General features: G+C 40.4%; 3 protein-coding genes across 3 annotated transcripts in view; all 3 read right to left on the bottom strand.

Annotated features, from left to right (window-relative positions):
• Positions 1–2,158, bottom strand: part of zmp:0000001267 (b(0,+)-type amino acid transporter 1) — a 29,720-nt gene extending 27,562 nt beyond the window's left edge. The window contains exon 1 of the mRNA XM_043232789.1: positions 1,397–2,158. Within this exon, the coding sequence (XP_043088724.1) occupies positions 1,397–2,110 (714 nt within the window). The 5' untranslated portion in view covers positions 2,111–2,158. The remainder of the gene's footprint in view (positions 1–1,396) is intronic.
• A 5,406-nt stretch (positions 2,159–7,564) lies between these two features.
• Positions 7,565–12,228, bottom strand: LOC122334907. The gene is made up of 2 exons (XM_043232792.1): positions 10,978–12,228; positions 7,565–10,642 (listed from the first exon to the last, which is right to left on the bottom strand). Exon 2 carries the CDS (start codon positions 9,336–9,338, stop codon positions 7,989–7,991), a length of 1,350 nt encoding a protein of 449 aa, XP_043088727.1. The 5' UTR covers positions 9,339–10,642; positions 10,978–12,228; the 3' UTR covers positions 7,565–7,988.
• A 3,763-nt stretch (positions 12,229–15,991) lies between these two features.
• On the bottom strand, positions 15,992–19,210 carry LOC122334908. Its single transcript, XM_043232793.1, has 2 exons — positions 19,028–19,210; positions 15,992–18,693 (listed from the first exon to the last, which is right to left on the bottom strand). Exon 2 carries the CDS (start codon positions 17,985–17,987, stop codon positions 15,999–16,001), a length of 1,989 nt encoding a protein of 662 aa, XP_043088728.1. The 5' UTR covers positions 17,988–18,693; positions 19,028–19,210; the 3' UTR covers positions 15,992–15,998.
• Positions 19,211–22,847: the final 3,637 nt, after the last annotated feature.

Below are 22,847 nucleotides of genomic sequence, written 5' to 3'. Positions count from 1 at the left end.
TAAATGTATAAACAGTAAATTCATGCACGTCATTTCTCTTTACTATCTTAACCATGAAAAACAGATTCTGTTTTAAAATAAAGATCCTCCTCTAAACAACTGAAATAATGCAATCCTTAAACATTGTTTAAGATACAAAATATTTTAAAAGATAACTTTAAAGTATTGAAGTGTAATATAAACCCAAGGACCAAAATAGTCCACACTCAATCCAAAATTCAAGTATTCTTTCATTGAAAAATATGCATTTTCATTAATGCATAGTCTATGTGGTTGCAGTATAGAAGATAAATAAATAAAAAATGCTTTATCGATTGATGTTTCATATGTTCAGTTGTTATGCTTTCAAATTTCATGCCATTTGTATGTATGCAATTTCAGAGTATTTTAACCTCCTAAATTACTACTTGTGCAGTGGCTGTTCTGGAATGCTACAATATACTACTAATATATTTTCGTATGACATCAAAATTCTTTTTAGAATAAATTTTGGTGTTGGGTTCGAGTCTAAGTCAAGTCTGAAAGGAAATGTTCCAGTGTTTCAGAGAAAAATGAAACTGTCTCTAAACATTCATATTTAAAAAAACTATTCAACTCCCAAAAGTCAAAATTGTTTAAAACCACCAATAAACACTGCTTGAGGGTATATACAGTAGATAATTCTGTCACCTCTCTACTGCATTCCTGCTCCATTCATTGGGGCAGCTTTCATATATTTGGCAGTACACTGACTGACACTTCAACTGACATCTTTTCTGTGTTTAAAAAAATTATTTACAGCACAGTAATGACGTTATAAATGCAGTAAAACATAGTGCACCAAATCAGCAGCAGTGCTCTGCAAAAGCCCACGTTCTGACTGTAACTCAGTGTTAAACAAAAACTGCAGTGTCCAGGGGGTTAAATTATTTCGATTGCAGCTGTACTGTTTATTGTAAATGTTTATTCAAAGAAAAATATTATCAAGCTGAATACTTCAGAACAGGCCTCTATATTAAACTACCAATGTAGAATATACCAAAACAAACAACATTTAATACATATAGGTAAATAGAGTTTTATTTATAGGTAATTTTCTACAACCTAATTTTAAGTTTTATTTATGAGTCTGCTGAAATATTACCACACGATGCACTTACAGATCCATTGTGATTATTCCACATTCTAGTTTCAAAAGCAGGATACATTATTTTATCCCTTGATTTATAACTGAAATTGTGACAAATTAAAATATACTAATATATATATATATATATATATATATATATATATATATATATATATATATATATATATATATGAACATTAGCTTTCATACATTTTTAATGAAAACCCTTTTTTTTCACTTTATATACAACACTATTGTCACAGTGAAAAATATTGAGAACATGATTACCTCAGGTCGATTGATCTCCTCAGTCACATGGTTTAAAGCATTCCAACCATCATAAGACCATAAACACTGGTAAAATGCTATTCCTATGGGCCTGATGCTCAGCTTGGTCCCTTCAAAGAATTTCTGGAGGCTGTTCGAGGTATCCCCTTGAATAAGTAGCACAACTCCTCCAATCACAATTATTATAAGTGCCAGTACTTTCACAGCTGTAAATAATACTGTGACTGTGATTGAGGAGCGCACATTAAAGCAGTTGACAACTGTCAATACCATAATCCCTAGGGCTGCCAAACATTTTACTGCTCCATTTGGTGGTTGGCAATCATCATAAAAAGGTGTTAGGGCATTTTGGGCAAAAATAAGTGCCAGTGCAATCATGCTGGTTGGTCTCAACACAGTGTTACTGGTAAAGGCACATATAAAAGCCATGATATTGCCTGAAGTGCGCAAGATGTAAATATACTCTCCTCCAGACTCACGGATCACAGTTCCTAATTCAGCATAGCACAAAGAAGCTAGCATGGCCAACAATCCACTAGCAGCCCATATTAGCAGACTAGCACCTGGGCTACCTATATAAATCAGCACATACTGAGGAGACATGAAGATTCCAGATCCAACCATAATGCCTGCAATGAGAGATACTCCACCCAGCAGCCCTACTTCAGTCTTCAGTTTTAGCTTATCAGGGGAACTGTCCTTTTTTGTTGCCATAGTGGAAAAAAGAGGACTGTCACTATGTCTTTTCGGGTCAATTTCAGATGGAGAGTATGAACAGGATCAGTAAATACTTCAGAATCTGAATAGGTAATCATTACCTATTAATTGTGGCCAACATGACTGCAATTGCACTTAGAGCAGGACTAGAGGTCACAGGAATCACAACATGCTGGTCTCTAGCTGTTCATTTACTTTTTCCCAACTAATATTTTACTCCTGAATCAAGTTACTGAAATGAATGTATGATATAAGATACAAGCTTATATATGTTAATATGTAACATCAACTCAAAGGTACAACTGGGTAACTGTCTTCTAAGAGTTAAAGCTAAAGCCCTGTTTGAACTTTAAACTTTCCCCAGGAACCACTCTGTGTACCAATCCGGGGGTGTTCTAAGATTTCATTTTTAGGAGGAATTAGCCCTCACTATTGTTGCTGATAGTGTTGTGGCTGTTGCAGTATGTTCTCACAGAACACTATGAAAAGATAACATGCAAAGATTTTACTGCATTCCCCAACAACTGTTTACTTGTGGGACAAACAAAAAATACTTTATATGTTAATACGTTATTTTTTTTAGATTGTATCATAAAGGTATGTCTCCTGTCTTTTATAGATGCAACATTCATTAAGCTTGTTCTGGTCTGTGCAACCAAAGACATCTTCCTCTATCTGTATTTATGCTGCCTCTGGAATCAGTCTTTCTTTTTTTCTCTATCCCTATGATTTTTCATTCACTCAAATAGATTTTTAGATTACAACTATTTTTAGAAAAAAAAAACAGACAGGAATACTATTCTAAGAGCAGTTTTCACCCCTCATGGTTGATTGCTAAAATCCCTTTTGGGCAATTTCAGAGGTTGAAAAGAATGATGGAGGATTTTGATATAAAGGCCTAAATATATGATTCATAGATTTAAAGAATGTGGATACAAAAACAGTGTGAATGAGAAAGCATACAATAAATCTAAAAACATAAGTAGAGGTTGCTAAAAATAAAAAAATCAATTTAACAAAAATAAATTTTGTTACACAATATAAAACTGAAGCAAAGAAAATTTTAAAAACTTATTGGGAAATCTTGATGAGTGATCCTCACCTTGTTTTCAGGAGTTTTTTCCTGAATCTCCTTCTATTGTGTTTAGAAGAGCTCCACTAGATAAACTAGTGAGAAATCATCTTTCCTCAAGCACTTGGCTACGTTCAAATGTAGGAAAGATTACATGTGTGGTAATTGCAATCATTGTGAGAATATGGTTAAGACAAATATATTTATTCATGTAACATCAGGTCATGATTTTAAGGTAGATTCATTTATTAATTGCAATATTTCACTTGTGGTGTATAGGCTAGAGTATTTTTACATAGAAATGACTAAAAGGAAATTAAAGTTGAAGTCAGTAGAACATAAAAGTCTTTACGAATTTGTAATACTCAATAATCCATGACATATATAAATAATAAGAGAGGATAGGGTAAAAAGTTTACAAGAGAGTGAGTCATTCTGGATCTATACTTTGAAAGCAATACAATTTCCAGGTTTACATGGAGAATTGGATTTAGTTTGAACTTGATTTAAGGTGTATCTTTGAGATTACTTTGAGTAATAATATTTATTTATTTTTTGGATGATATTTGTTACAATTTTGATTTTTTGGGGTATGTGTCACTCCCCATCCCTTTCATGTGCTCTGTGTACCCTAATTTCTATCTCTTGTTAATTGTTAATTTAGTACAGGTGTGTCTCGTTAAATACCCTCATTAGTTCTCCTCAGTTTTGTATGTGTTGTCCAGTGTACTTGATTATAGGTTCATGTATGTATGCATGGTTACTGGTGTCATGCAAATTATTAGTGACTGTTCATTTCATGCATAATGACACCAGCCCCACTCTGGAGGGGAGCTCCATCCACTCTGTCCACTGCACAAAGGATGAGGGTAAGCTCATTATCCATCAGGGGTTGCTGGATCTAGTTGAGGAGGTAAAAGACTAGAAAAGTTATAGTCATTGCATAGATGTATGGTTACAGTCCTCCAAGCCCGTTGAAGTCATGCACAATATTATTTATTTTTCCACTGCAGAATGACTTTGTTCTCTAGTGTACATTATTTCTGTTACATTAAAAGTCTAAGCAAAGTCTGACCTTTGTGTCCTAATAAAGTAATTAAAATCAAGACATGATAAGATTTTTATTTTGGTAAAATAAAAGTAATCTAGAAGCCTTTGCTTTTCATATAAGCCACTCATGATTCCAAAGGATTAACTACAAGTCAAGTTATTATTTGTTGTTCCTATAGGCGACAAGACATTTGACAGGGTGTACATTCTCAATCAGAACATATCAAGATGAGTCTATAGATATTAAACATGGCTAAGAAGATGTGATATTAGCTAGTGAAGTATCACCAGCAAGCATAAAAGCGTATACAATACCAAAGACGATACACAAGAACAACAACATTATGCTCAGTGACCTGTGTGTTAATTCAAAGAAAGGTTTTCCTGTGAATTGATTAGGGGAAAAAGTCCATTGTTGAGGACATTATGTGTTTCCAAAAGAAAGAACTGTGCTGAAAACATCCTATTAAGCCATAAACCAGAATTATTAGTTGGTTGCCAGGGGAACCTGGGCCTGTTCTTGCTTTTGGAGAAGTATTTTCAGATCCACAGACCCCACAGTTGTGCTTTCATTAACCACTTAGCTGGGAAAGGGGGCATTAGAGATTAAGTATAACAAATAGTTTGTGTCTGATTGGACATGGTAGTGGTTCCTCTTAAAACAGTACCAACAGAATTTCTTCAAAATGACATTTGTTTTCAACAAAAGAAATGTGTAACGAGGTATAACAGGCCCATTGATAATATTTTAATAGAGTTCACTAAAAAGAAAAAAAGAGAGAGAGAGAGAGATTGTTTATTTTCTGTATCTTTATTTGTTCACATCGGCAGATTTTTTTAGTTCTCTTATCGCAATTGTATGCATCACACAGTTTACGTATTCCCACGTGGGTGTAGGTAGCCTCAGCAGCCAATCAGAGGTTACGCAAGTCACGTTCAGCGTGTCGACACAGAGGCGAGGCGCGGGTGCAGCTTCTTTCGGTTTTTTCTAAAATCATAGCGAGAGAGACGGGGGTAGCTATGCGTTAGCAAGGAGTCAAAACCAGGAGGTTTGCCTAAAAAAGAAAAAAAAGTCGGAGCACACTTCACCGAAGATCCGGAGTCGTGTTATAGAACGAAGTTACGTCGGCTAACCACTTGCCCTTTTGTCTGGGAAGTTGCCACGAGGTCCATCATCGTCGTGTTACACTTTGATATACCCGGAGCAACGGTCAGGTTTTTTTTGTAGGACGGATGTTGTCCAGAACCAACATCTCCAGTCATGTCGATGGCGAGCCAAGTCCACTGAGGAAAGTCCAGCACCGATTTCCCTATTCAGCTGCACATAATACTTACTTTACAAGTATCTTTGGAACAAGGTGAACTGCACAACCTCTACAGCAAATGCACTGGAAACTATTTTTTTATTTTTGTTTAAGGGCCCAACGGACATTCTTTTATTTTCTAGTGTGCACACTACTACTTTTATTTTTGTAACTTTTGGGGTTATTTTACATTTTGTACAAACCGAACAGGTCAACTGTGTAAACAATATAAGAGTGGCTACTCAACTGTACTCTTGTGTCTGTCTCATTTTTGATGCTCAATACCGTGGCTCCTGTCGAATTTGGTATCTTCTGATTCTGGTCCAGGGTTCATTACTAGTAAAGGCTATTATTATACTGTAATTCACTTTTATATCGTTAAAATTGGTTACAAATTTTCCTCGTAAAACTTATGTAGGGTCCCCCTTTTCCTGAATAACCGAACCCAGAGCCTTGGTCTTTTGCTTGCGTCTTGTTAAAAATCACTTATTTATTAATCTTTTTCGTTTCCAATTTTAATTCTAACCCATCACATAATTTTATCTGACTCCAATCTTTCGTGATTTTAGTTACATGTAACTGCTGATCCCTCTAGTTGTGATTAAATTTGGATCATTAATTAACTATAATACTTCCTAGTTTCGACTTATCGTTCGTTAGGAGTCTGGGTCGCTTAGAGAACTTGTTTGGCCAGAACAGACTCATGACACATCTGGGCTAGTCCAGGTCTTAGTCAGAGGCTACCCCATAGATCGCTTACCTTAATGCAGCCATTTCCTCGATAGACTCAAAAAGATTTTTTTTATGCGTTCCCTAAGTAATAGCATGCTAAAGCCAGTTTGGTGGCCAGAAGTCAAGATCTCAAAAACGTGCCCCCGGCTCCATCCATCGATTGTTGATCTGACTCACCCTAGCACACCAACAATGCAGAAAACCTCAGAAGTCACAAACCTACTAGAAAAGTTATTTCAGACAATATTATAAGTTAACCAAGATTAACGTTTATTTTGCCATGCAAGAATAGTTTCCAAATTGGTATAATTCATAAAAATTTGCACAACTGATCAGCAGGAGGAAAAGCAGGAAGAACAGAGGTGAAAAGGGTGTCGTAAAGCAACAGGGATGTTGTTTACTCTCTTTTTGAAGTCCTTTTGTTCCTTTGGATATCCCTTCTGAGATTAGTCTTATTACATTACAGGTTTTTGATTTCGCTCCTTACAGTGGAATGCCTTCTCCAAATCCACAAAGCACATCTGGACTGGTTGGGCAAACTCCCATGAATCCCCAAGTACCCTGCAGAGTTTATAGAGCTGGTCCAGTGTTCCGCAACCAGAACGAAAGCTCCATTGTTCGTCCTGAATCCGAGGATCAACTATCGGATGAATTCTTCTCTCCAGAAGAGCGGCTGGAACCGGTGGAATGGCACTCACCATACCCCCAATGTGTCAGCCATTGATCCTCTGCTTTACACCAGGTTGGGTGACAACAGAAAGTGCCGGTTGTTGTGCTAATTATTTTCTGCAATCCATGCGCATTCTTTTATCGAAGAGGAGACATAACTTTATATTCCAAATCATTTATTCGACAGATGCATATGATACAAACATCAGCTGCTGAGTTCATTCACACAAGAGAGTGTGTCCACACTCCAGCAGTTCTCAATATTTATCGTCGTCCCTCGTCAGTTCACACCCCCTCGCGTTATCTGACTCCATTGCCCATTCGGTGTTGTATCCTCTTTTCAAGAAAGCTGACCTCCTCATTCCATCTGTGACCTGTAGAACCTGAAGAGAGACATACACGACCCCTGACCCTCTCAACTCCCAAGCATGCAATTTGCTTATCACTCTTCTGCACGCAGACATAGGCCAGGGACGTTAGCTGACAGTTCCCTGTTCAACTAACATTCTTTTGAACAATATATTGCTTGCACAAATACCATACTACTTAAAAGATATATTTGCTATTTTGTATTTAAATACCATAGCTGATTATAATGCTCAAAATAAACAGTGAATTAATAATAATGAAAAATATAATAATGATAATAATATAAAAAATAAAACATCAGTAATATATATTCACAAAGGATAGAAAATATCCCACAAATCCCTCTCTTGACCTCGTAAGAGGTCACACCTCATTCTCGTTTTCTTCTTCTGACTCCAGTTCATGCTGCTTCTGGGTTTACTTCTTTTCTCACTATAGTCTCCCCTATCATCATCAGTGGTGCAGCTAATCTCAAAACTCCTTTTGCGTTCTCACTCACTTTCACAAACAGTCTTCTGTCACCACAATACCAATACAAACCTGATCTTGCCCATGGGCCTATAACAGATATATCTGTAATCTGGGTCATGCTGGTACACCAAGTCACATCAATTTCACCTTTGCTGATAGTAGCTCCCTCTCTAGTAAAATTAAAACAGGTATAATTATTCTTTAACACTCAAATGGTATATATAGTAATAGTTATGTCCACGTCCGTGAACACTTCTTTCAGGATCTGTAAGACTTTCTCAAACTTCAGCTTGTCAAGTCCGCACCCCAGCCTGGGAACCGAAACACTCTTGATGTTATTAGTAATACACCAATCTCTCATGTAGGTTAAACTCTTCCTAAAATTGTCATATGTTGGTAATTCAGTAGCAACTTGTTTTGTGATTAGATGGAAAACAGTTCTATCTTCTTCTTTGGTCACTGCACACTCGCCAGGTTTTTTATTTTTGATTCTTACTTTGTATGTTCCATATCGTTCTTCGAACTGTTTTGCAATACCTGCTCCATATGCACAGTCAGCACTCACACAATGGGCCAAAGGTTCTCCTTCAGGAGCTGTGAATAAATCACCTGTTGTGTGGATAATCAGTAATGCTTGTACTGCTGTTGGTGTGTGCAATGTTTTTGTGTTACCAGTATCAATATCCCTCTCTTGGTCCTGACTTGTCAGGGCCAATCTGGTATCTTTCAGTGATCTCTCAGGTGGGTCACAGGCTGCACATGAAGACAAGTGATACCAGGTGTCACCTTTGCCAGCTAGGCGAACACAGTGTGAAGTTCTAGCAGTGACTTTCAGCGGAGTAGACCACCTAGGCTCCTTCCACTTCCTCCTAAATAGACGAAGTCTCACCCACTCTGTCGGCCTAGCCTGAGCAGTTCGCTCAGCACTGTCAGTGCGTGATGCTGAAACCTGAGTAGAAAAACAGTTAATCAATGCAGTTAGTTTGTCAAAATACACTTTATGTGTCAAAGGTTCAATGGGCTCCAGACACAAAGCCGTTGCTGGTCCAGGAAATGATCGACCTGTCATAAGTTCAAAAGGTGTAAAACCCGTAACCCTGTTAACAGAAGATCGGACAGACATTAGTGCCAGTGGTAAAGCAGACAGCCAGTTAATCTTAAGTTGCGAACATATTTTAGCAAGCTTGTGTTTCAGGGTTAGATTCATACGTTCGACTTTTCCTTGTGATTGGGGATGGAACACAGCACCAAATGAATGTGTCAGGCCTAAGGCTGTTTCTACAGTTCTTAAGTGCACATTTTTAAAATGACTTCCATTGTCAGACCTAATCCGTCTCGGAAAACCATAATGGGGTATATAATGATTTATCAAACATTTTATTACAGCGGTGCTGTCTTCCTTCCCCACAGGAAATGCTTCTGGCCATCCAGTGTATGTGTCTACCATGACCAACAGGTACCTCTTACCATTTATTCTGTCTATCATATCAGTAAAATCAATGACTACCTCATCACCTGGTCCACTAGCCAGTGGAAAATGACCAGCTGATGGGCGCATTGAAGGCTTAATGTTGTGTTCTTGACAAACTTCACATGAAACAATATGATGTGGAAACAGCTAATGATGAGGATAACACAGGACGACCATCTGGTGACGTCCACAAACCATCATGTGCCTTAATAGCTCCTTTGTTTAACCATTGAGTCTTTTCTGATGGGCTAGCTAGGTGTTGTTGTTTAATTATATAAGGTCTGGATAAATTAGGAAACAAATCAGACAGCTGACGCTGTGACATCATTAGGCATTGACTTAGTAGATATCCAGCTGCCTTTTTTGCCGCTTCATCAGCCGCTGCATTTCCTAATGAAATGAATGTGTTAGAAGTTGCATGACCTTGACATTTCATCACAGCTACTGCAGCAGGCTTGGCCAATGCCTCTGAAAGCTGTTCTGCTTCTTTAGCATGCGCGATGGGACGTCCCGTAGCAGTGACATAGTCAATTCTCTTCCACCTGGGAAGTTCAATGTGTACGGCAGTAACAACATATGCAGAGTCGCTGTAAATGTTAACCTTCTGTCCCTCTGCGAAGCGCAGGGCCTCTATCATTGCCAACAATTCAGCTCTCTGAGCAGACTGCTTTCCTGTCAACCTTCCTGCTTTCACTGTGCTAAACCTACCATTAAATTCTTTAACTACTGCAAATCCAGACTTCAGCTCTCCTACTTCATCCCTGAAGCAACAACCATCAGTAAACAATGTGTAACCCGTGATACGTAATGTAAGGTTTAGACCTACTCTGATGATAGACCAGTTAGTGCAAAGGTTTGGTTCGTCCGAGGAGAGAGAGAGAGAATGTAGCAGAAGTGAACAAGTTATTTGAATGAGATTTTATTTTAGTGATCCCTTTAAACCAAATAAACAACACAGACTTATAATTAGGAAAATGAACAAATAAAACAAAGTATAATTTCTCTGAATGACGTACCCAAGTTTCACGAAAGCATTAATTTCCTCAATGAACTGAAAAAAAAAACTTGAGGATTCAGAAATTCCGTCTCAATTGTCAATTAATTGATGGTAATCTCAGTCTTCAATCTCCACTCCAGATCAGGACAAAGTGAACTGTGCAATTTCACTCCTACCAGTTGAAGGTGTGCAAGTTTAGTTCCTGTGTCTGTCCAACCGGTGAAATTCACGCAAAGGTTTCAAAGATTCGCTTAAAGGAGGCTCGCCAGTCCAACTCCACACCGCAGTTATATGAAGAGTTGAGACAGTTCAAGAATAGTTCTCACTTCAGCCGATTCATCCAGGAAAGGAACTCACATGGAACAAGAGCAGAACAAAGGGAAGAAAACCTGGCCTTGAAGACATAAGGCCACAAAATAACAACAATTAGTATTGGATAACAATTTCACATAGATTAACATTCATTCACACACGATGCAATAAATTGTCCATCTAAGCATCATTTCTCCTTAACAATCAAGATATTATTAATTGTTGTGTACTTTCTTATATATCTTTTTTGTTTGTTTGTTATACAATTACACTTTTATATTTTTTATACTATCAGCCAGCATGTTTGTTCCCACTTCACACATTAGGGTATATTTGTCAACAGTACTGCACCCTTTGATAAAACACAATAAATTCAGACTGCTTTAAGATAACAAAATAAAAAAAACATTAACTCACCAAGGAACTAATATACATGTACATCAAATGAACCAGGACATTTGCAGATGAACCCTGTTTCAGACGTCACTCTCAATTGCCTTCAGCTTCTCTGACCTTAATCTCTCTCATTTCGGTGCCTTGAATCTTCCGAAACTGCATCTCACATCTGCTCACATGAGAGGCTCACGAGGAAAAGGAACGATAGCGAATCCTCTGCTCTCTAAAAATTGCCGCGATCGCGGACCCCTATGACGTCATTCACCCGCGACCTCATTGCCGAAGTGAAAGAATGCGCTATTGGTCACAATTATAACTTTGATATTTTATATATTTTTTTTCCACAGTCATGTTTATGTTTCGGTTCTTGTTTTTTTAAAAAAACAACTATTATTTAATTAATATTATTGCTGAGTTAATGTACTAGTATGCACTTGTTTATGCATTAGTAATCTGGGTTACACTTCCCCCCCCTAACTCTAGGCACGTCCTCGGCCATGCTTGAGGTTGACTTGTCACCAGTGAGGGAAAAGTAACAGGCATATTCAAGGAATGGTCAACTGACGTGGATTCTTCCAAGGAGGTAGTAAGTGCTGAACTCAACCCTTGCAATAGGGACTGCACAACCATGGTTAACGGATTTCCCAGCTTAGGGTACTCAAATTTTTTTGGGGGCCTACACTGCCTTTTAGAACGTCTTGGGCCCATGCCTTCAAGGTCATCATCCATAGATTGTTGGCTACTTGAACCACCTTGGACAGGTGGTGTCTGGTCATGGAGTTGGACTTCCTCACTCAGGCTATCCGACAGACCTGAAGACTCCAGTACATCCTCATTTAAAGGTCTTACTAGCTCTGGGATTTTACTGTCGTTACAGCTTTGGTTTCGGCAGGTCTCCACACTAACTTTGTCTTCAGGCACTGTAGAACCCATTCCAATATCATTTCTGGTAAAATTCTCCATGGGTAGATGACTTTCCTCTCCATTGTTTGTTTGGTAATGGGTTGAAAATCCAACTGGAACCTTGAAGGGTTTGTATGAACAGGCTCATCCTCTGATTCTGACTGACTGCTCATGAAAGGCTCCTGTTGGACGGCTTCATTTACAGAGTGGGACCTGGTTCTAGGCTTACGACGCACCTGTAGAGGATTTGACTCTTCAATTTCACTCACACCAAGAAACCCACAAGGCAGCAGCAAGTCACGATGTAAGGTGCGGACTGGTCCATCTTTTCCATAAGGGCACACTGTATACACTGGCATGTCACCTGCTTTACTGAGTACCACATAAATCTCGGATTCCCATTTGTCGGACAGCTTGTGTTTCCCTCTCAGTTTCACATTTCGCACCAGGACCAGATCACCCGTTCAAGTGCAGAGGCATTTACATTCTTGTCAAAACGTCTTTTATTCTGATCGGCTACTTTTGATGCATTGTGAGTAGCAACTTTGTAGCTTTCCTCTAGTCGATTTTTAGGATTTCACATATTGTGAATGTGACAGAAATGAGGTACTGGAGAGTCCAAAGCGAGATCGACTGGTAGTCGGGGCTGCCTGCCGAACATAAGCTCATAGGGTGAGTACCCTGTTACATCACTCCTGGTACAGTTATACGCATGCACCAAGGGTCTGACATGATCTTTCCAATGAGCCTTGTTCTTGTTCTCCAGGGTACCTAGCATCTGCAAAAGGGTTCTATTAAAACGTTCCACCGGATTCCTCTAGGATGGTAGGGGTGGTCCTCACTTTGCGGATGCCAGCCATCCTACACAGCTCTTGGATGGTGCGAGATTCAAAGTCTGGCCCTTGGTCACTGAGCAGCTTTTCAGGAAAGCCATAATGGACAAAGAAATTATCCCATAGACATTTAGCAACGGTTTGTGCTTTTTGGTTTCGGGTAGGAATCGCTACAGCATACTTAGTAAAATGGTCTGTGATGACCAAAATATCCTTGGTGTTACTGCTGTCTGGTTTCAGCGTTAAGAAGTCCATACAGACCAGTTCTAAAGGCCTATGGGTTTGAATGTTAACCAAGGGGGCGGCTTTCTGGGGACGAGTCTTCCTCTGAACGCAGCGCGCTCTTTTGCACTTTTTGATCTTCTCTTCAACATCCGCAACCATCTTTGTCCAGTAAAATCTGGAGCGGAGAAGATCGAGGGTTCTCTCCAGGCCAAAATGACCCATGTCATCATGGAGACTGGTAAGTACCATTTCTCGAAGATCTTGAGGTAAAGCCAGTTGGTTCACAACTTTTCCTCCATCCATCCTCTTCCTGTATAATAACCCATCCTTTAGCTCAAGTTTGTTCCATTGTCTTATCCACAGGTTTACTGCAGGTGAGTGGAATTTTAGACTTGCAGGTCTGCAATTTGACTCCAAATAACCAATTACCTCTTTAATTTCAGGGTCTGCTCGCTGCCTCCTGATCAGATCCTCTACAGACAGGTGAGGCATCTCAGGGAGACCATGGCCGTTTTCTTCCTCAATTTCTGGAGGTAATGCCTTTGCATTCATGCTTAAGGACTCCATTAAAGTTAACGGGAAGGGCTGAGAGTCAAGGGACTGTCTGACTTGATGTTTGTCACAGATTGCCTCCACTACCTCTGGCAAGATGATCTTGGTGTGGCCTTGAAGATCTGCAAGGTGATGTAAAGTGAACTGTTTGATTCTCTCTTGCTCTTTTTAGATTCCCAGTCATTCAAGGGTTCACCATTTGGACGATTTAGACAGTCCATCCGCATCTTGATTTTGAGATCCTGCTCTGTACTGTATCTTAAAGTTGTACATTGAGAGACTGGATAACCATCTATAACTAGAGGCATCGAGCTTGGCGAGAGGTAAGGACATAAGTGAGTGGATTGCTATCCGTGACCACTGTGAAGTCTGCACCATATAGGTAATCATGGAATTTGGTGGTAATTGCCCATTTAAGAGCCAAAAATTCCAATTTGTGGGCTGGGTACTTGGCCTCACACTTTGTTAATCCACGGCTAGCATAAGCTATGACTCTCATGTGTCCCTGCTGTTCTTGATACAATGCTGCTCCAAGACCGGTGGCACAAGCATCAGTGTGAAGTATGTAAGGCAGACAAGGGTTTGCATACCCCAATATAGGAGCAGAAGTTAACTTTTCTACAAGAGTGTCAAACGCCTGCTGACACTCAGTAGTCCATCGGTCACCCAGCAAATCTTTGGGATCGAGATAAGTGCGATCTTTATCTTTGTCTTTCCTTTTACCCTTTCGGACCGGAGGATAGCCAGCAGTAAGGTGGTTTAACGGCTTAGCTATCTTGGAGAAATCTCTAACAAATCTCCGGTAGTATCCTGCAAATCCCAGGAAGGACTTCAGTTCTCGAAGGTTCTGGGGCCTGGGCCATGTTTTGATGGCCTCTATTTTTGATGGGTCAGTTTCCACACCCTTCTCAGAAACGATGTGGCCCAAATAACGCACAGACGTTTTGAAGAATTTGCACTTTTCGGGTGAGAGCTTTAAACCAAATTCTTTCAGGCGGCTCAGAACTTGCATCAGCCGACGCTCATGCTCTTCAAGGGTTTCGGAAAAGATGATCACATCATCTATGAAGACCAACACTTCTCTTCTATTCAAGTCACCCATACAGCGCTCCATAAGCCGCTGAAATGTGCTGGGCGCGTTGGTAATCCCCTGCGGCATGCGGTTAAACTCCCAAAAACCAAGAGGGCATACAAACGCAGTCTTCTGTTTATCCGCTTCATCCATTTCAATCTGGTAATACCCAGACTTTAGATCCAGAACGGAAAACCACTTGGAACCGGTCAATACAGAGAACACTTCCTCTAGGTTTGGGAGAGCGTATGCGTCACGGATAGTCTGAGAGTTAAGCTTTCTGAAATCAATACATAGCCGCACTGAGTTGTCTTTTTTTCTGACTACTACAATGGGGGATGCGAATGGGGATTCTGACTCCCGAATTATCCCAGCTGCTAACAACTCCTCTAGATGCTTCCTGACAGCACTAATGTCTTGTGGATGGATGGGTCGAGCTCTTTGCTTAAAAGGAGTCTCATCTCTCAGTTTGATTCGATGCTTCACCTTATCAGAGTGCCCGTAATCCATGTCATTTAGAGCAAAAACCTCGGGCATAGAATTTAACAAGGCCGATATTCGTTCTTTCCACTCAGAGGGCAAAGGGGAGTCTCCAAAATCAAAAGGTATCTGGAGGCCTTTAGACTTTTCTGGTGTTTTAGAAACATCTCTTGCTAATGGCTTGTCCATTACCTGTTGGACAGCATGTAACTCCGAAATCACAATCTTGGGCGGGATGACAATATCAGACTGAGTTTCATTCTTGACCACCACAGGCAAGGAGAAGAAACGCTTCCCAGGTAAGGTGTGCAATCCACTAGCAACTAATAACCCCCCTGGAAGAGGAGACATTGTGGGATGACTGATAACAGTAAGTTTTTCTGCTGGAAGGCATTTCAGGCAAACAACCCTATCCAGAACGGCAGTATGCCCTGCCAACACAGTTTCAGGGACAGTCCCTTTTAATGTCACACATCCAAAGGTTTCAGCACATGACTGTTTATGTCTCACATCGAGTGTCTTCAGCACCGCAGCATACCCATGATAACCTGGACTGGGGCTTACAGTCTCATTTTGCACATAGTTGGAGTAAAGTGCATCGAGGGTATTTGTGCCAATGAGGACTTGTGGAACATTTATCAAATCTGGGACCACCAGTGCCAATGTGGTAACCTCAGCATCTGTTCCTAAGAACTCCTTAGGAAACTTTAGAGCTACGTCCACATACCCCAGGTAAGGCACAGATTGTCCATTTGCTCCTTCCACTTCCAGCAGAGACTCCAGAGATTGCAAAGGGTGATGAGACAGGTACTTTTGTAAAAGATAAAGGAATTGTGGTCACCTGGGAACCAGTATCTAAAGGCAGTTCACTTGAATTTCATCAATGCAGATATGGGCAGTACATTTCATTCCAATTAGCCCTTGTGGCAGTTTGGGTTTAGGGCACTGATGTTTCATCTCAGTCTCTATATGCCCTGCTACAGAGACTGCCTGCTGTTTAACTGAGCAGTAGTTATTTGGTTCTTCAGATCCCACTGGGCTTGTTTTTCTCTTAACTGGCATTTCTTTTCATATACTTTAGAGGGATTGGGATCATTTTCACAATTGATGGCGAGGTGTCCATCCTCTCCACATCTAAAGCAATATCCAGGACGAGGACGGGAGGATGTCACAAAACCCCTTCTTTGCTGGTTATTTTCATCCTTCTCTGTCTGCCTATTCTGGAATTTCACTGAGGAGCCTTTGGAGGTAAATGTCTTCCCTGTCCGCTGTTGGGGGGGTTCAGGAGCTGTTAAGTGAGCCTTTAATTCTGCCACTTGTTTCTTTAACCCAGCTAACTCCTTAGATTCTGGGTTTTCTTCTGGTCTTTCTTTTTCAGAAATGCATGTTTTCATAGCATTTACTTGTGCTTGTAGTTCTCTTAGTTCTTTCTTTAGCTGTTTCATATCATCATTTTTCGGACTCTCAGGCTGACCTTTCTGGTAAGTTGAGGTTTGAATAGCGGCAACCTGAGCATGCAGTTCCGATATTTGAGCCCTAATGGTATCAACCTCTTCAGCTGCTACAACTGCATCACGAGAGCATGCTGACATTTGATGTGTTGCAGTTCTCAGTTTGGAGGTGTTACTCTGTTTGTTTAGTCCAAAATGGCTACGCATTCTGTCCTCTTTTGAGGCTTGCCGATCTTCCTCGGTGCGAATAGATACTACCAACTCTGCAAAGGAAGGTGGGTTGGTTTTTTTCTTCTCTAGCTGTAGGCTAGCAATTAATCCATTATCCCAACATCCACGGCAAAATTGTCTTATGAGACAACGACTTTGCTCACTTCCAGAAATGCCACCTCTCCTTACAGTTGTGCTCAGCATGACCTGTAGTCGGTGTAAATAACTGGAAGCCTTTTCTCCTGGGTTCTGTAGCATGGTCATAAATTTTGCCAATAGCTCGTCTCCATCCTCCACAGATCCATAGACAGATTCTAACAGTTCCAAGTATGCTAATGGTGAAGACTGGGGGCTCATGTGTTTAATGACATCAGCTGCAGGAGGGAGCAGACTATCAATTATTCTCCTGGTTCGTGACAAGTCCGAAATAGAAGGGTCATCCAGCAGAAATTGAACATTCGCCCGCCAAGTGTCAAAGTCTGGTTCATTCACTGGTCTAGGAACTTTCCCAGAGAAGGACCTGAGACGGAAAGAGGTAGGTTGTATTGCAGCAGTGTCATTTGTTCTAACAATGTGTTCAACTACAACTTTTTGCACGCTGAGTGGATCAATCATGTCCATAGTAAGATCTGTATGAGGTGATACTGTAACTTTGGGATTGCTAGTTCTACTATTAAATCTTTCCTTGGCCAGGTTTTGGGATTTCTTTGACTCAATTCCATTTATTGGGAAATTGTTTGATGACAGAGGGGCTGCGTGATCTGTGGTCACTCTCTGTGATTTGTCCGGAGAAGACTGTCCGTCCAACGAGTTAGCTGTGCTATCACTCAATTGAGAGTCTGCTGCATCTGTGTCCTCAAATCTTTCGTCTGAATTAGGTGAGGGTTCTGTGAGAGAATGACCAGATTTCATCTTTTTTAACTCCTCCTGGAGTACTTCTTCAATTGACTTGCCACTAGCATTAGCAATAATCTGCAGTTCTTCCAAATACTCTTTTGCGGCACTAGCTGCATGAGGGTAGACAGAGCTTAAGGCACGCACATTAAAAGTAGTATCTGGATTTAGCGTACTGACTATTATTACAGGAAGTAGAGGCTTTAATGTTTTCATGGCAGAGCTATAGGTGAATTCTATAATGCTATGACGATGGAATTCAGAGTTTGGGTCATCAATGAGAAAGTTACGGCTGATACTACCAAACCTCATAAGCCATGCTTCTAGGTCATGATCTGTTTCAGTTAATGTCAAACCTCCAGCTATTACAGCATTTGCGACATTTACCTTCTCTCTGATTATGACATCCATGTTTTAATATTCTGCTCAATGTATGATTTCAATAGAACTCAGATCTTTCACCTTTTCACCCTGCTGCAGGCCAATCTCTCTCCTGGCTGGCTCGCCACTTTTTTTGTAACCCGTGATACGTAATGTAAGGTTTAGACCTACTCTGATGATAGACCAGTTAGTGCAAAGGTTTGGTTCGTCCGAGGAGAGAGAGAGAGAATGTAGCAGAAGTGAACAAGTTATTTGAATGAGATTTTATTTTAGTGATCCCTTTAAACCAAATAAACAACACAGACTTATAATTAGGAAAATGAACAAATAAAACAAAGTATAATTTCTCTGAATGACGTACCCAAGTTTCACGAAAGCATTAATTTCCTCAATGAACTGAAAAAAAAAACTTGAGGATTCAGAAATTCCGTCTCAATTGTCAATTAATTGATGGTAATCTCAGTCTTCAATCTCCACTCCAGATCAGGACAAAGTGAACTGTGCAATTTCACTCCTACCAGTTGAAGGTGTGCAAGTTTAGTTCCTGTGTCTGTCCAACCGGTGAAATTCACGCAAAGGTTTCAAAGATTCGCTTAAAGGAGGCTCGCCAGTCCAACTCCACACCGCAGTTATATGAAGAGTTGAGACAGTTCAAGAATAGTTCTCACTTCAGCCGATTCATCCAGGAAAGGAACTCACATGGAACAAGAGCAGAACAAAGGGAAGAAAACCTGGCCTTGAAGACATAAGGCCACAAAATAACAACAATTAGTATTGGATAACAATTTCACATAGATTAACATTCATTCACACACGATGCAATAAATTGTCCATCTAAGCATCATTTCTCCTTAACAATCAAGACATTATTAATTGTTGTGTACTTTCTTATATATCTTTTTTGTTTGTTTGTTATACAATTACACTTTTATATTTTTATACTATCAGCCAGCATGTTTGTTCCCACTTCACACATTAGGGTATATTTGTCAACAGTACTGCACCCTTTGATAAAACACAATAAATTCAGACTACTTTAAGATAACAAAATAAAAAAAACATTAACTCACCAAGGAACTAATATACATGTACATCAAATGAACCAGGACATTTGCAGATGAACCCTGTTTCAGACGTCACTCTCAATTGCCTTCAGCTTCTCTGACCTTAATCTCTCTCATTTCGGTGCCTTGAATCTTCCGAAACTGCATCTCACATCTGCTCACATGAGAGGCTCACGAGGAAAAGGAACGATAGCGAATCCTCTGCTCTCTAAAAATTGCATGATCGCGACCCCTATGACGTCATTCACCCGCGACCTCATTGCGAAGTGAAAGAATGCGCTATTGGTCACAATTATAACTTTGATATTTTATATATTTTTTCCACAGTCATGTTTATGTTTGGTTCTTGTTTTTTTTTAAAAAAACAACTATTATTTAATTAATATTATTGCTGAGTTAATGTACTAGTATGCACTTGTTTATGCATTAGTAATCTGGGTTACAAATGTCATAACATCTTCATCTAATAGCTTTTTCTGCCTCAGCTGTCCAGCTGAGGGTAGTAGTCAGATTTCTCATGCCAGCTTCCTTAACAAGCTGTCGTAATGGCATAGTTAAAGCCACATACATTGGAATGTATTGTCTGCTGAAACCTGTCAAACCTAGGAAAGAAAGCATGTCTTTCACAGTGATCGGTCTTGTATGGTTTAATATGTCTGTACGGTGTGAACCAGTCAGTCCAGATCCTTCTGCAGTCACTAATCTGCCCAGAAAACTAACTGTAGGACGACACAGTTGCAGTTTGTCTTTACTGACCTTGAATCCAGCTGTGTATAGTTTTATCAGTACTACTTTTGTGGCTGTCATACAATCTTGTGGTGTTGTAGCTGCAATGAGTAGATCATCTACATATTGAATCAGTATTGTGTCTTCTGGCATTTCACACGGCTGCAGTATTTGTTTCAAAACCTGATTAAAAATGCCTGGTGATAAAATGAAGCCTTGTGGCAAACGGTTGTATGAATACTGTTGACCATGATAAGTGAAGGCTAAACAGTCTTTGCATTCCTCAGCAATAGGAGTACAGAAAAAAGCATTTGCTAAATCTATACATGTAAACCATTTCTGTAGAGGTGTTAAGTTTGACAGGGCAGTGTAAGGATTAGGTACTGCTACTGTAGGTGTTGAAACTAGGGAATTTATCTTCCTTAGATCATGTACCATACGATATTTATCAGTACCTGGCTTAGGGACCGGAAAAATTGGTGTGTTCCATTCAGAGTCATGTTCTATCAGTACCCCAGATTTAAGTAATCCTTCTACAGTTGATGCTACCCCCTGTTCTGCCTCTCACTTGTTTCTGTATTGTGGGACCCAAACAGCTTCATCAGTTTTCAGAGAGAAAGAGACTGGAGTAATATCACAAAATCCAACGTCCGTTGGACCTGCAGACCAAAGGTCTTTTGGCATTGATTCAATCAATTCACTTGCACCTTCACCATCTGTTTTCTCCCTTCCGTGACAGCGGTCGACCCACGTGTGTGTCATCGTGCCAGTGTCATTTGTGTAATGGCTGTATTTATATGCCTGTTGTGATGGTGAAAAATACATGCAATAAATATTGGTTGGTTCCAATCAGTACTAGCTAATAGTCGTTTTGTCATACTTCCTAGTTCCCTAGCCTCATGATTAGGACTCAATGCAAGAGAAATGTGTGGTGCTGCTGTATCAGACATCTTGTACCACTCCATTTGTTCATTAGTCAAATTAACTGGTGAAACAACACCCTCTTTTCCAATCAAAAGGCCCATACCTCTTAAACACCATTTGGTGCCCTCATGTTGTTCAAAGAGTTCCTGATACAGCAGATCATCATTTCTGTCATAAAACAATGTGCAGTGTAATGGGTCTGGTGGTGGTAAGAAAATACCAAACTGTGTTATCCACTTCCGCCATTGGTTATATAGACGCTGAACCCCATATTCTGATTCTGAGTCTGTGTCTAACTCTACCCAGTATATGTCAGCTGCCTCATTCCTATCAGTTCCCCTAAGTAACCATTGATTGTGTGCTGTATGTCCATGTGTAGAGCAGTTATGTTCAGTGCCATTTGGTAATGTGACAATTACCCCTTGCGAGGAACATAATATATTTGCCCCTAACTTAACCAGTAAATCTCTACCCATAAGAGGAATTGGTGCGTTGGAAGAGTAAAGAAATGAGTTTAAGAGCTGTTGACCGGCTACAGTCACAGTGAGAGGTTTAGTCAATGGCCAGCATTCTAATTCTCCAGAGAAACCCATTACTCCAACAGTGTCTTTTGATAAATCAGTCTCTTCAATGGTGCCTTTAGTCACAGTGGAGTACATTGCTCCTGTGTCCACAAGGAGCTGTAGTGGTGTTTTGTTAACCACTACAGTCATGAGAGGTTCGGCCCCTCCTCCCACGACAGGTCTCTGTGAGCCTCTTCATTCGTTTCCCCCTCCTGTTGCCCATGATGGCATCTGATGTTGTGCCATAGGGCTCAGGGTTTGACCTTGGCCTGCTGCGTAGCCACCTCTAGTCAGTTGTTGGCCTCTGCCTCGACCAAACGAATTGCCTCCACGGGGTCCCCAGCTAGATCCCCTTCGTAGTCTGTTTGGGCATTCATGTTGCCAGTGTCCAGACCCCCCACACTCAAAACAAACATCCCCTCTGCCTCCAAACCTCTGTCTATTGTAATTTTGCCTGCCCCCTATTGTTACCCCCACCCCGTCTGTATGCAAAAGGTGGAGTAACATCTGGTGGTGATACATATGCTGGTGTTTGTGGTGTCCAGTCTGTCACGGGAGGTTCACGTTGTGGCATTTGTTTGGCCTTTTTCTGATTTAGGTTAGCTCTAGCTTCATCCAATTGTAATTTAAGAAGCTGATTCTTTAATTTATCAGTCTCTTCCGCATCTTTAGCTGATTTAGCTGTAGCCCTATCTACATGATGTACAAAATATCTTTCCCATACCTCATTTGTGCAACCTGGGATGGCAGGGTCGTCCTCCATCTTAGCTTTAACGCTTTCAGGTGCACCTTTTAGGACAGCTGCGCGAAATATATCTCTTGTAACTGGGTTGGCTGCATGGTTTCATCTAACATTTGTTCCCATTCTCCCCACATCTCATATGTATGCTGCACCAGACTCACCAGTTTTCATCTTAAAAGTAATGTTTTGATATGTCGTTGGTGGAATTGGATATTTCTGTCTCAAAGCCCTACTGAGTGGTGTCATGATACGTGTCAATGGTGTGTTGTGTGGTAGCCGGCTCAAGTCAGCATTCATTTCTATTTCTGCAATCTGTGCTGGAGTCATAAATTGACCAAACAGACATCTAATGTCACCCAATGAAAGTACTGTGCCGTGACATAAGGTAGTTAGTTTACTCAACCACCTGCTACCTCCTTGAGTAATAGGTGGCAGCTTACCTTCAATGGCTAACATGTCACTGTGTGTCCATGGTTGGTACTGCACGTTACCACGCTGAGTCACTAATGGCATTTGCGGTATATACAACTGACTCTTATATGATTTGTCTGATTCATCTATGCTCTCATCATCACTGCTGTTTTCCTGTGTGATTTGGCTGATGACCTAGTGCGACTAGCGATGGGCCTTTCTTTCTCCAGTTTCTTACCTTCTGTGATGTCCATAGTCCCTATAATGTTTACCTCATATATTTCCCTCAATAATCCCTTATCTTCCTTAACTACTACGTCTAATCCTTTCTGCCCACAGTCCTCACTTCTCTCAATTTCAGATTGTCCCTCACAAAATGTAAGCTGCTGCCCTTCTCCTTCTCTATTCAGTTCGGCTAATCTTTCTTCTAGTTTTTCCATTATCTTTCCCACTACTTCAT

This window comes from Puntigrus tetrazona, unplaced genomic scaffold (genome assembly GCF_018831695.1).
Source record: "Puntigrus tetrazona isolate hp1 unplaced genomic scaffold, ASM1883169v1 S000000683, whole genome shotgun sequence".
NCBI lineage: Eukaryota > Metazoa > Chordata > Actinopteri > Cypriniformes > Cyprinidae > Puntigrus > Puntigrus tetrazona.
Note: the sequence above shows the minus strand (reverse complement) of the source record. Positions and strands in the feature narration are given on the sequence as shown.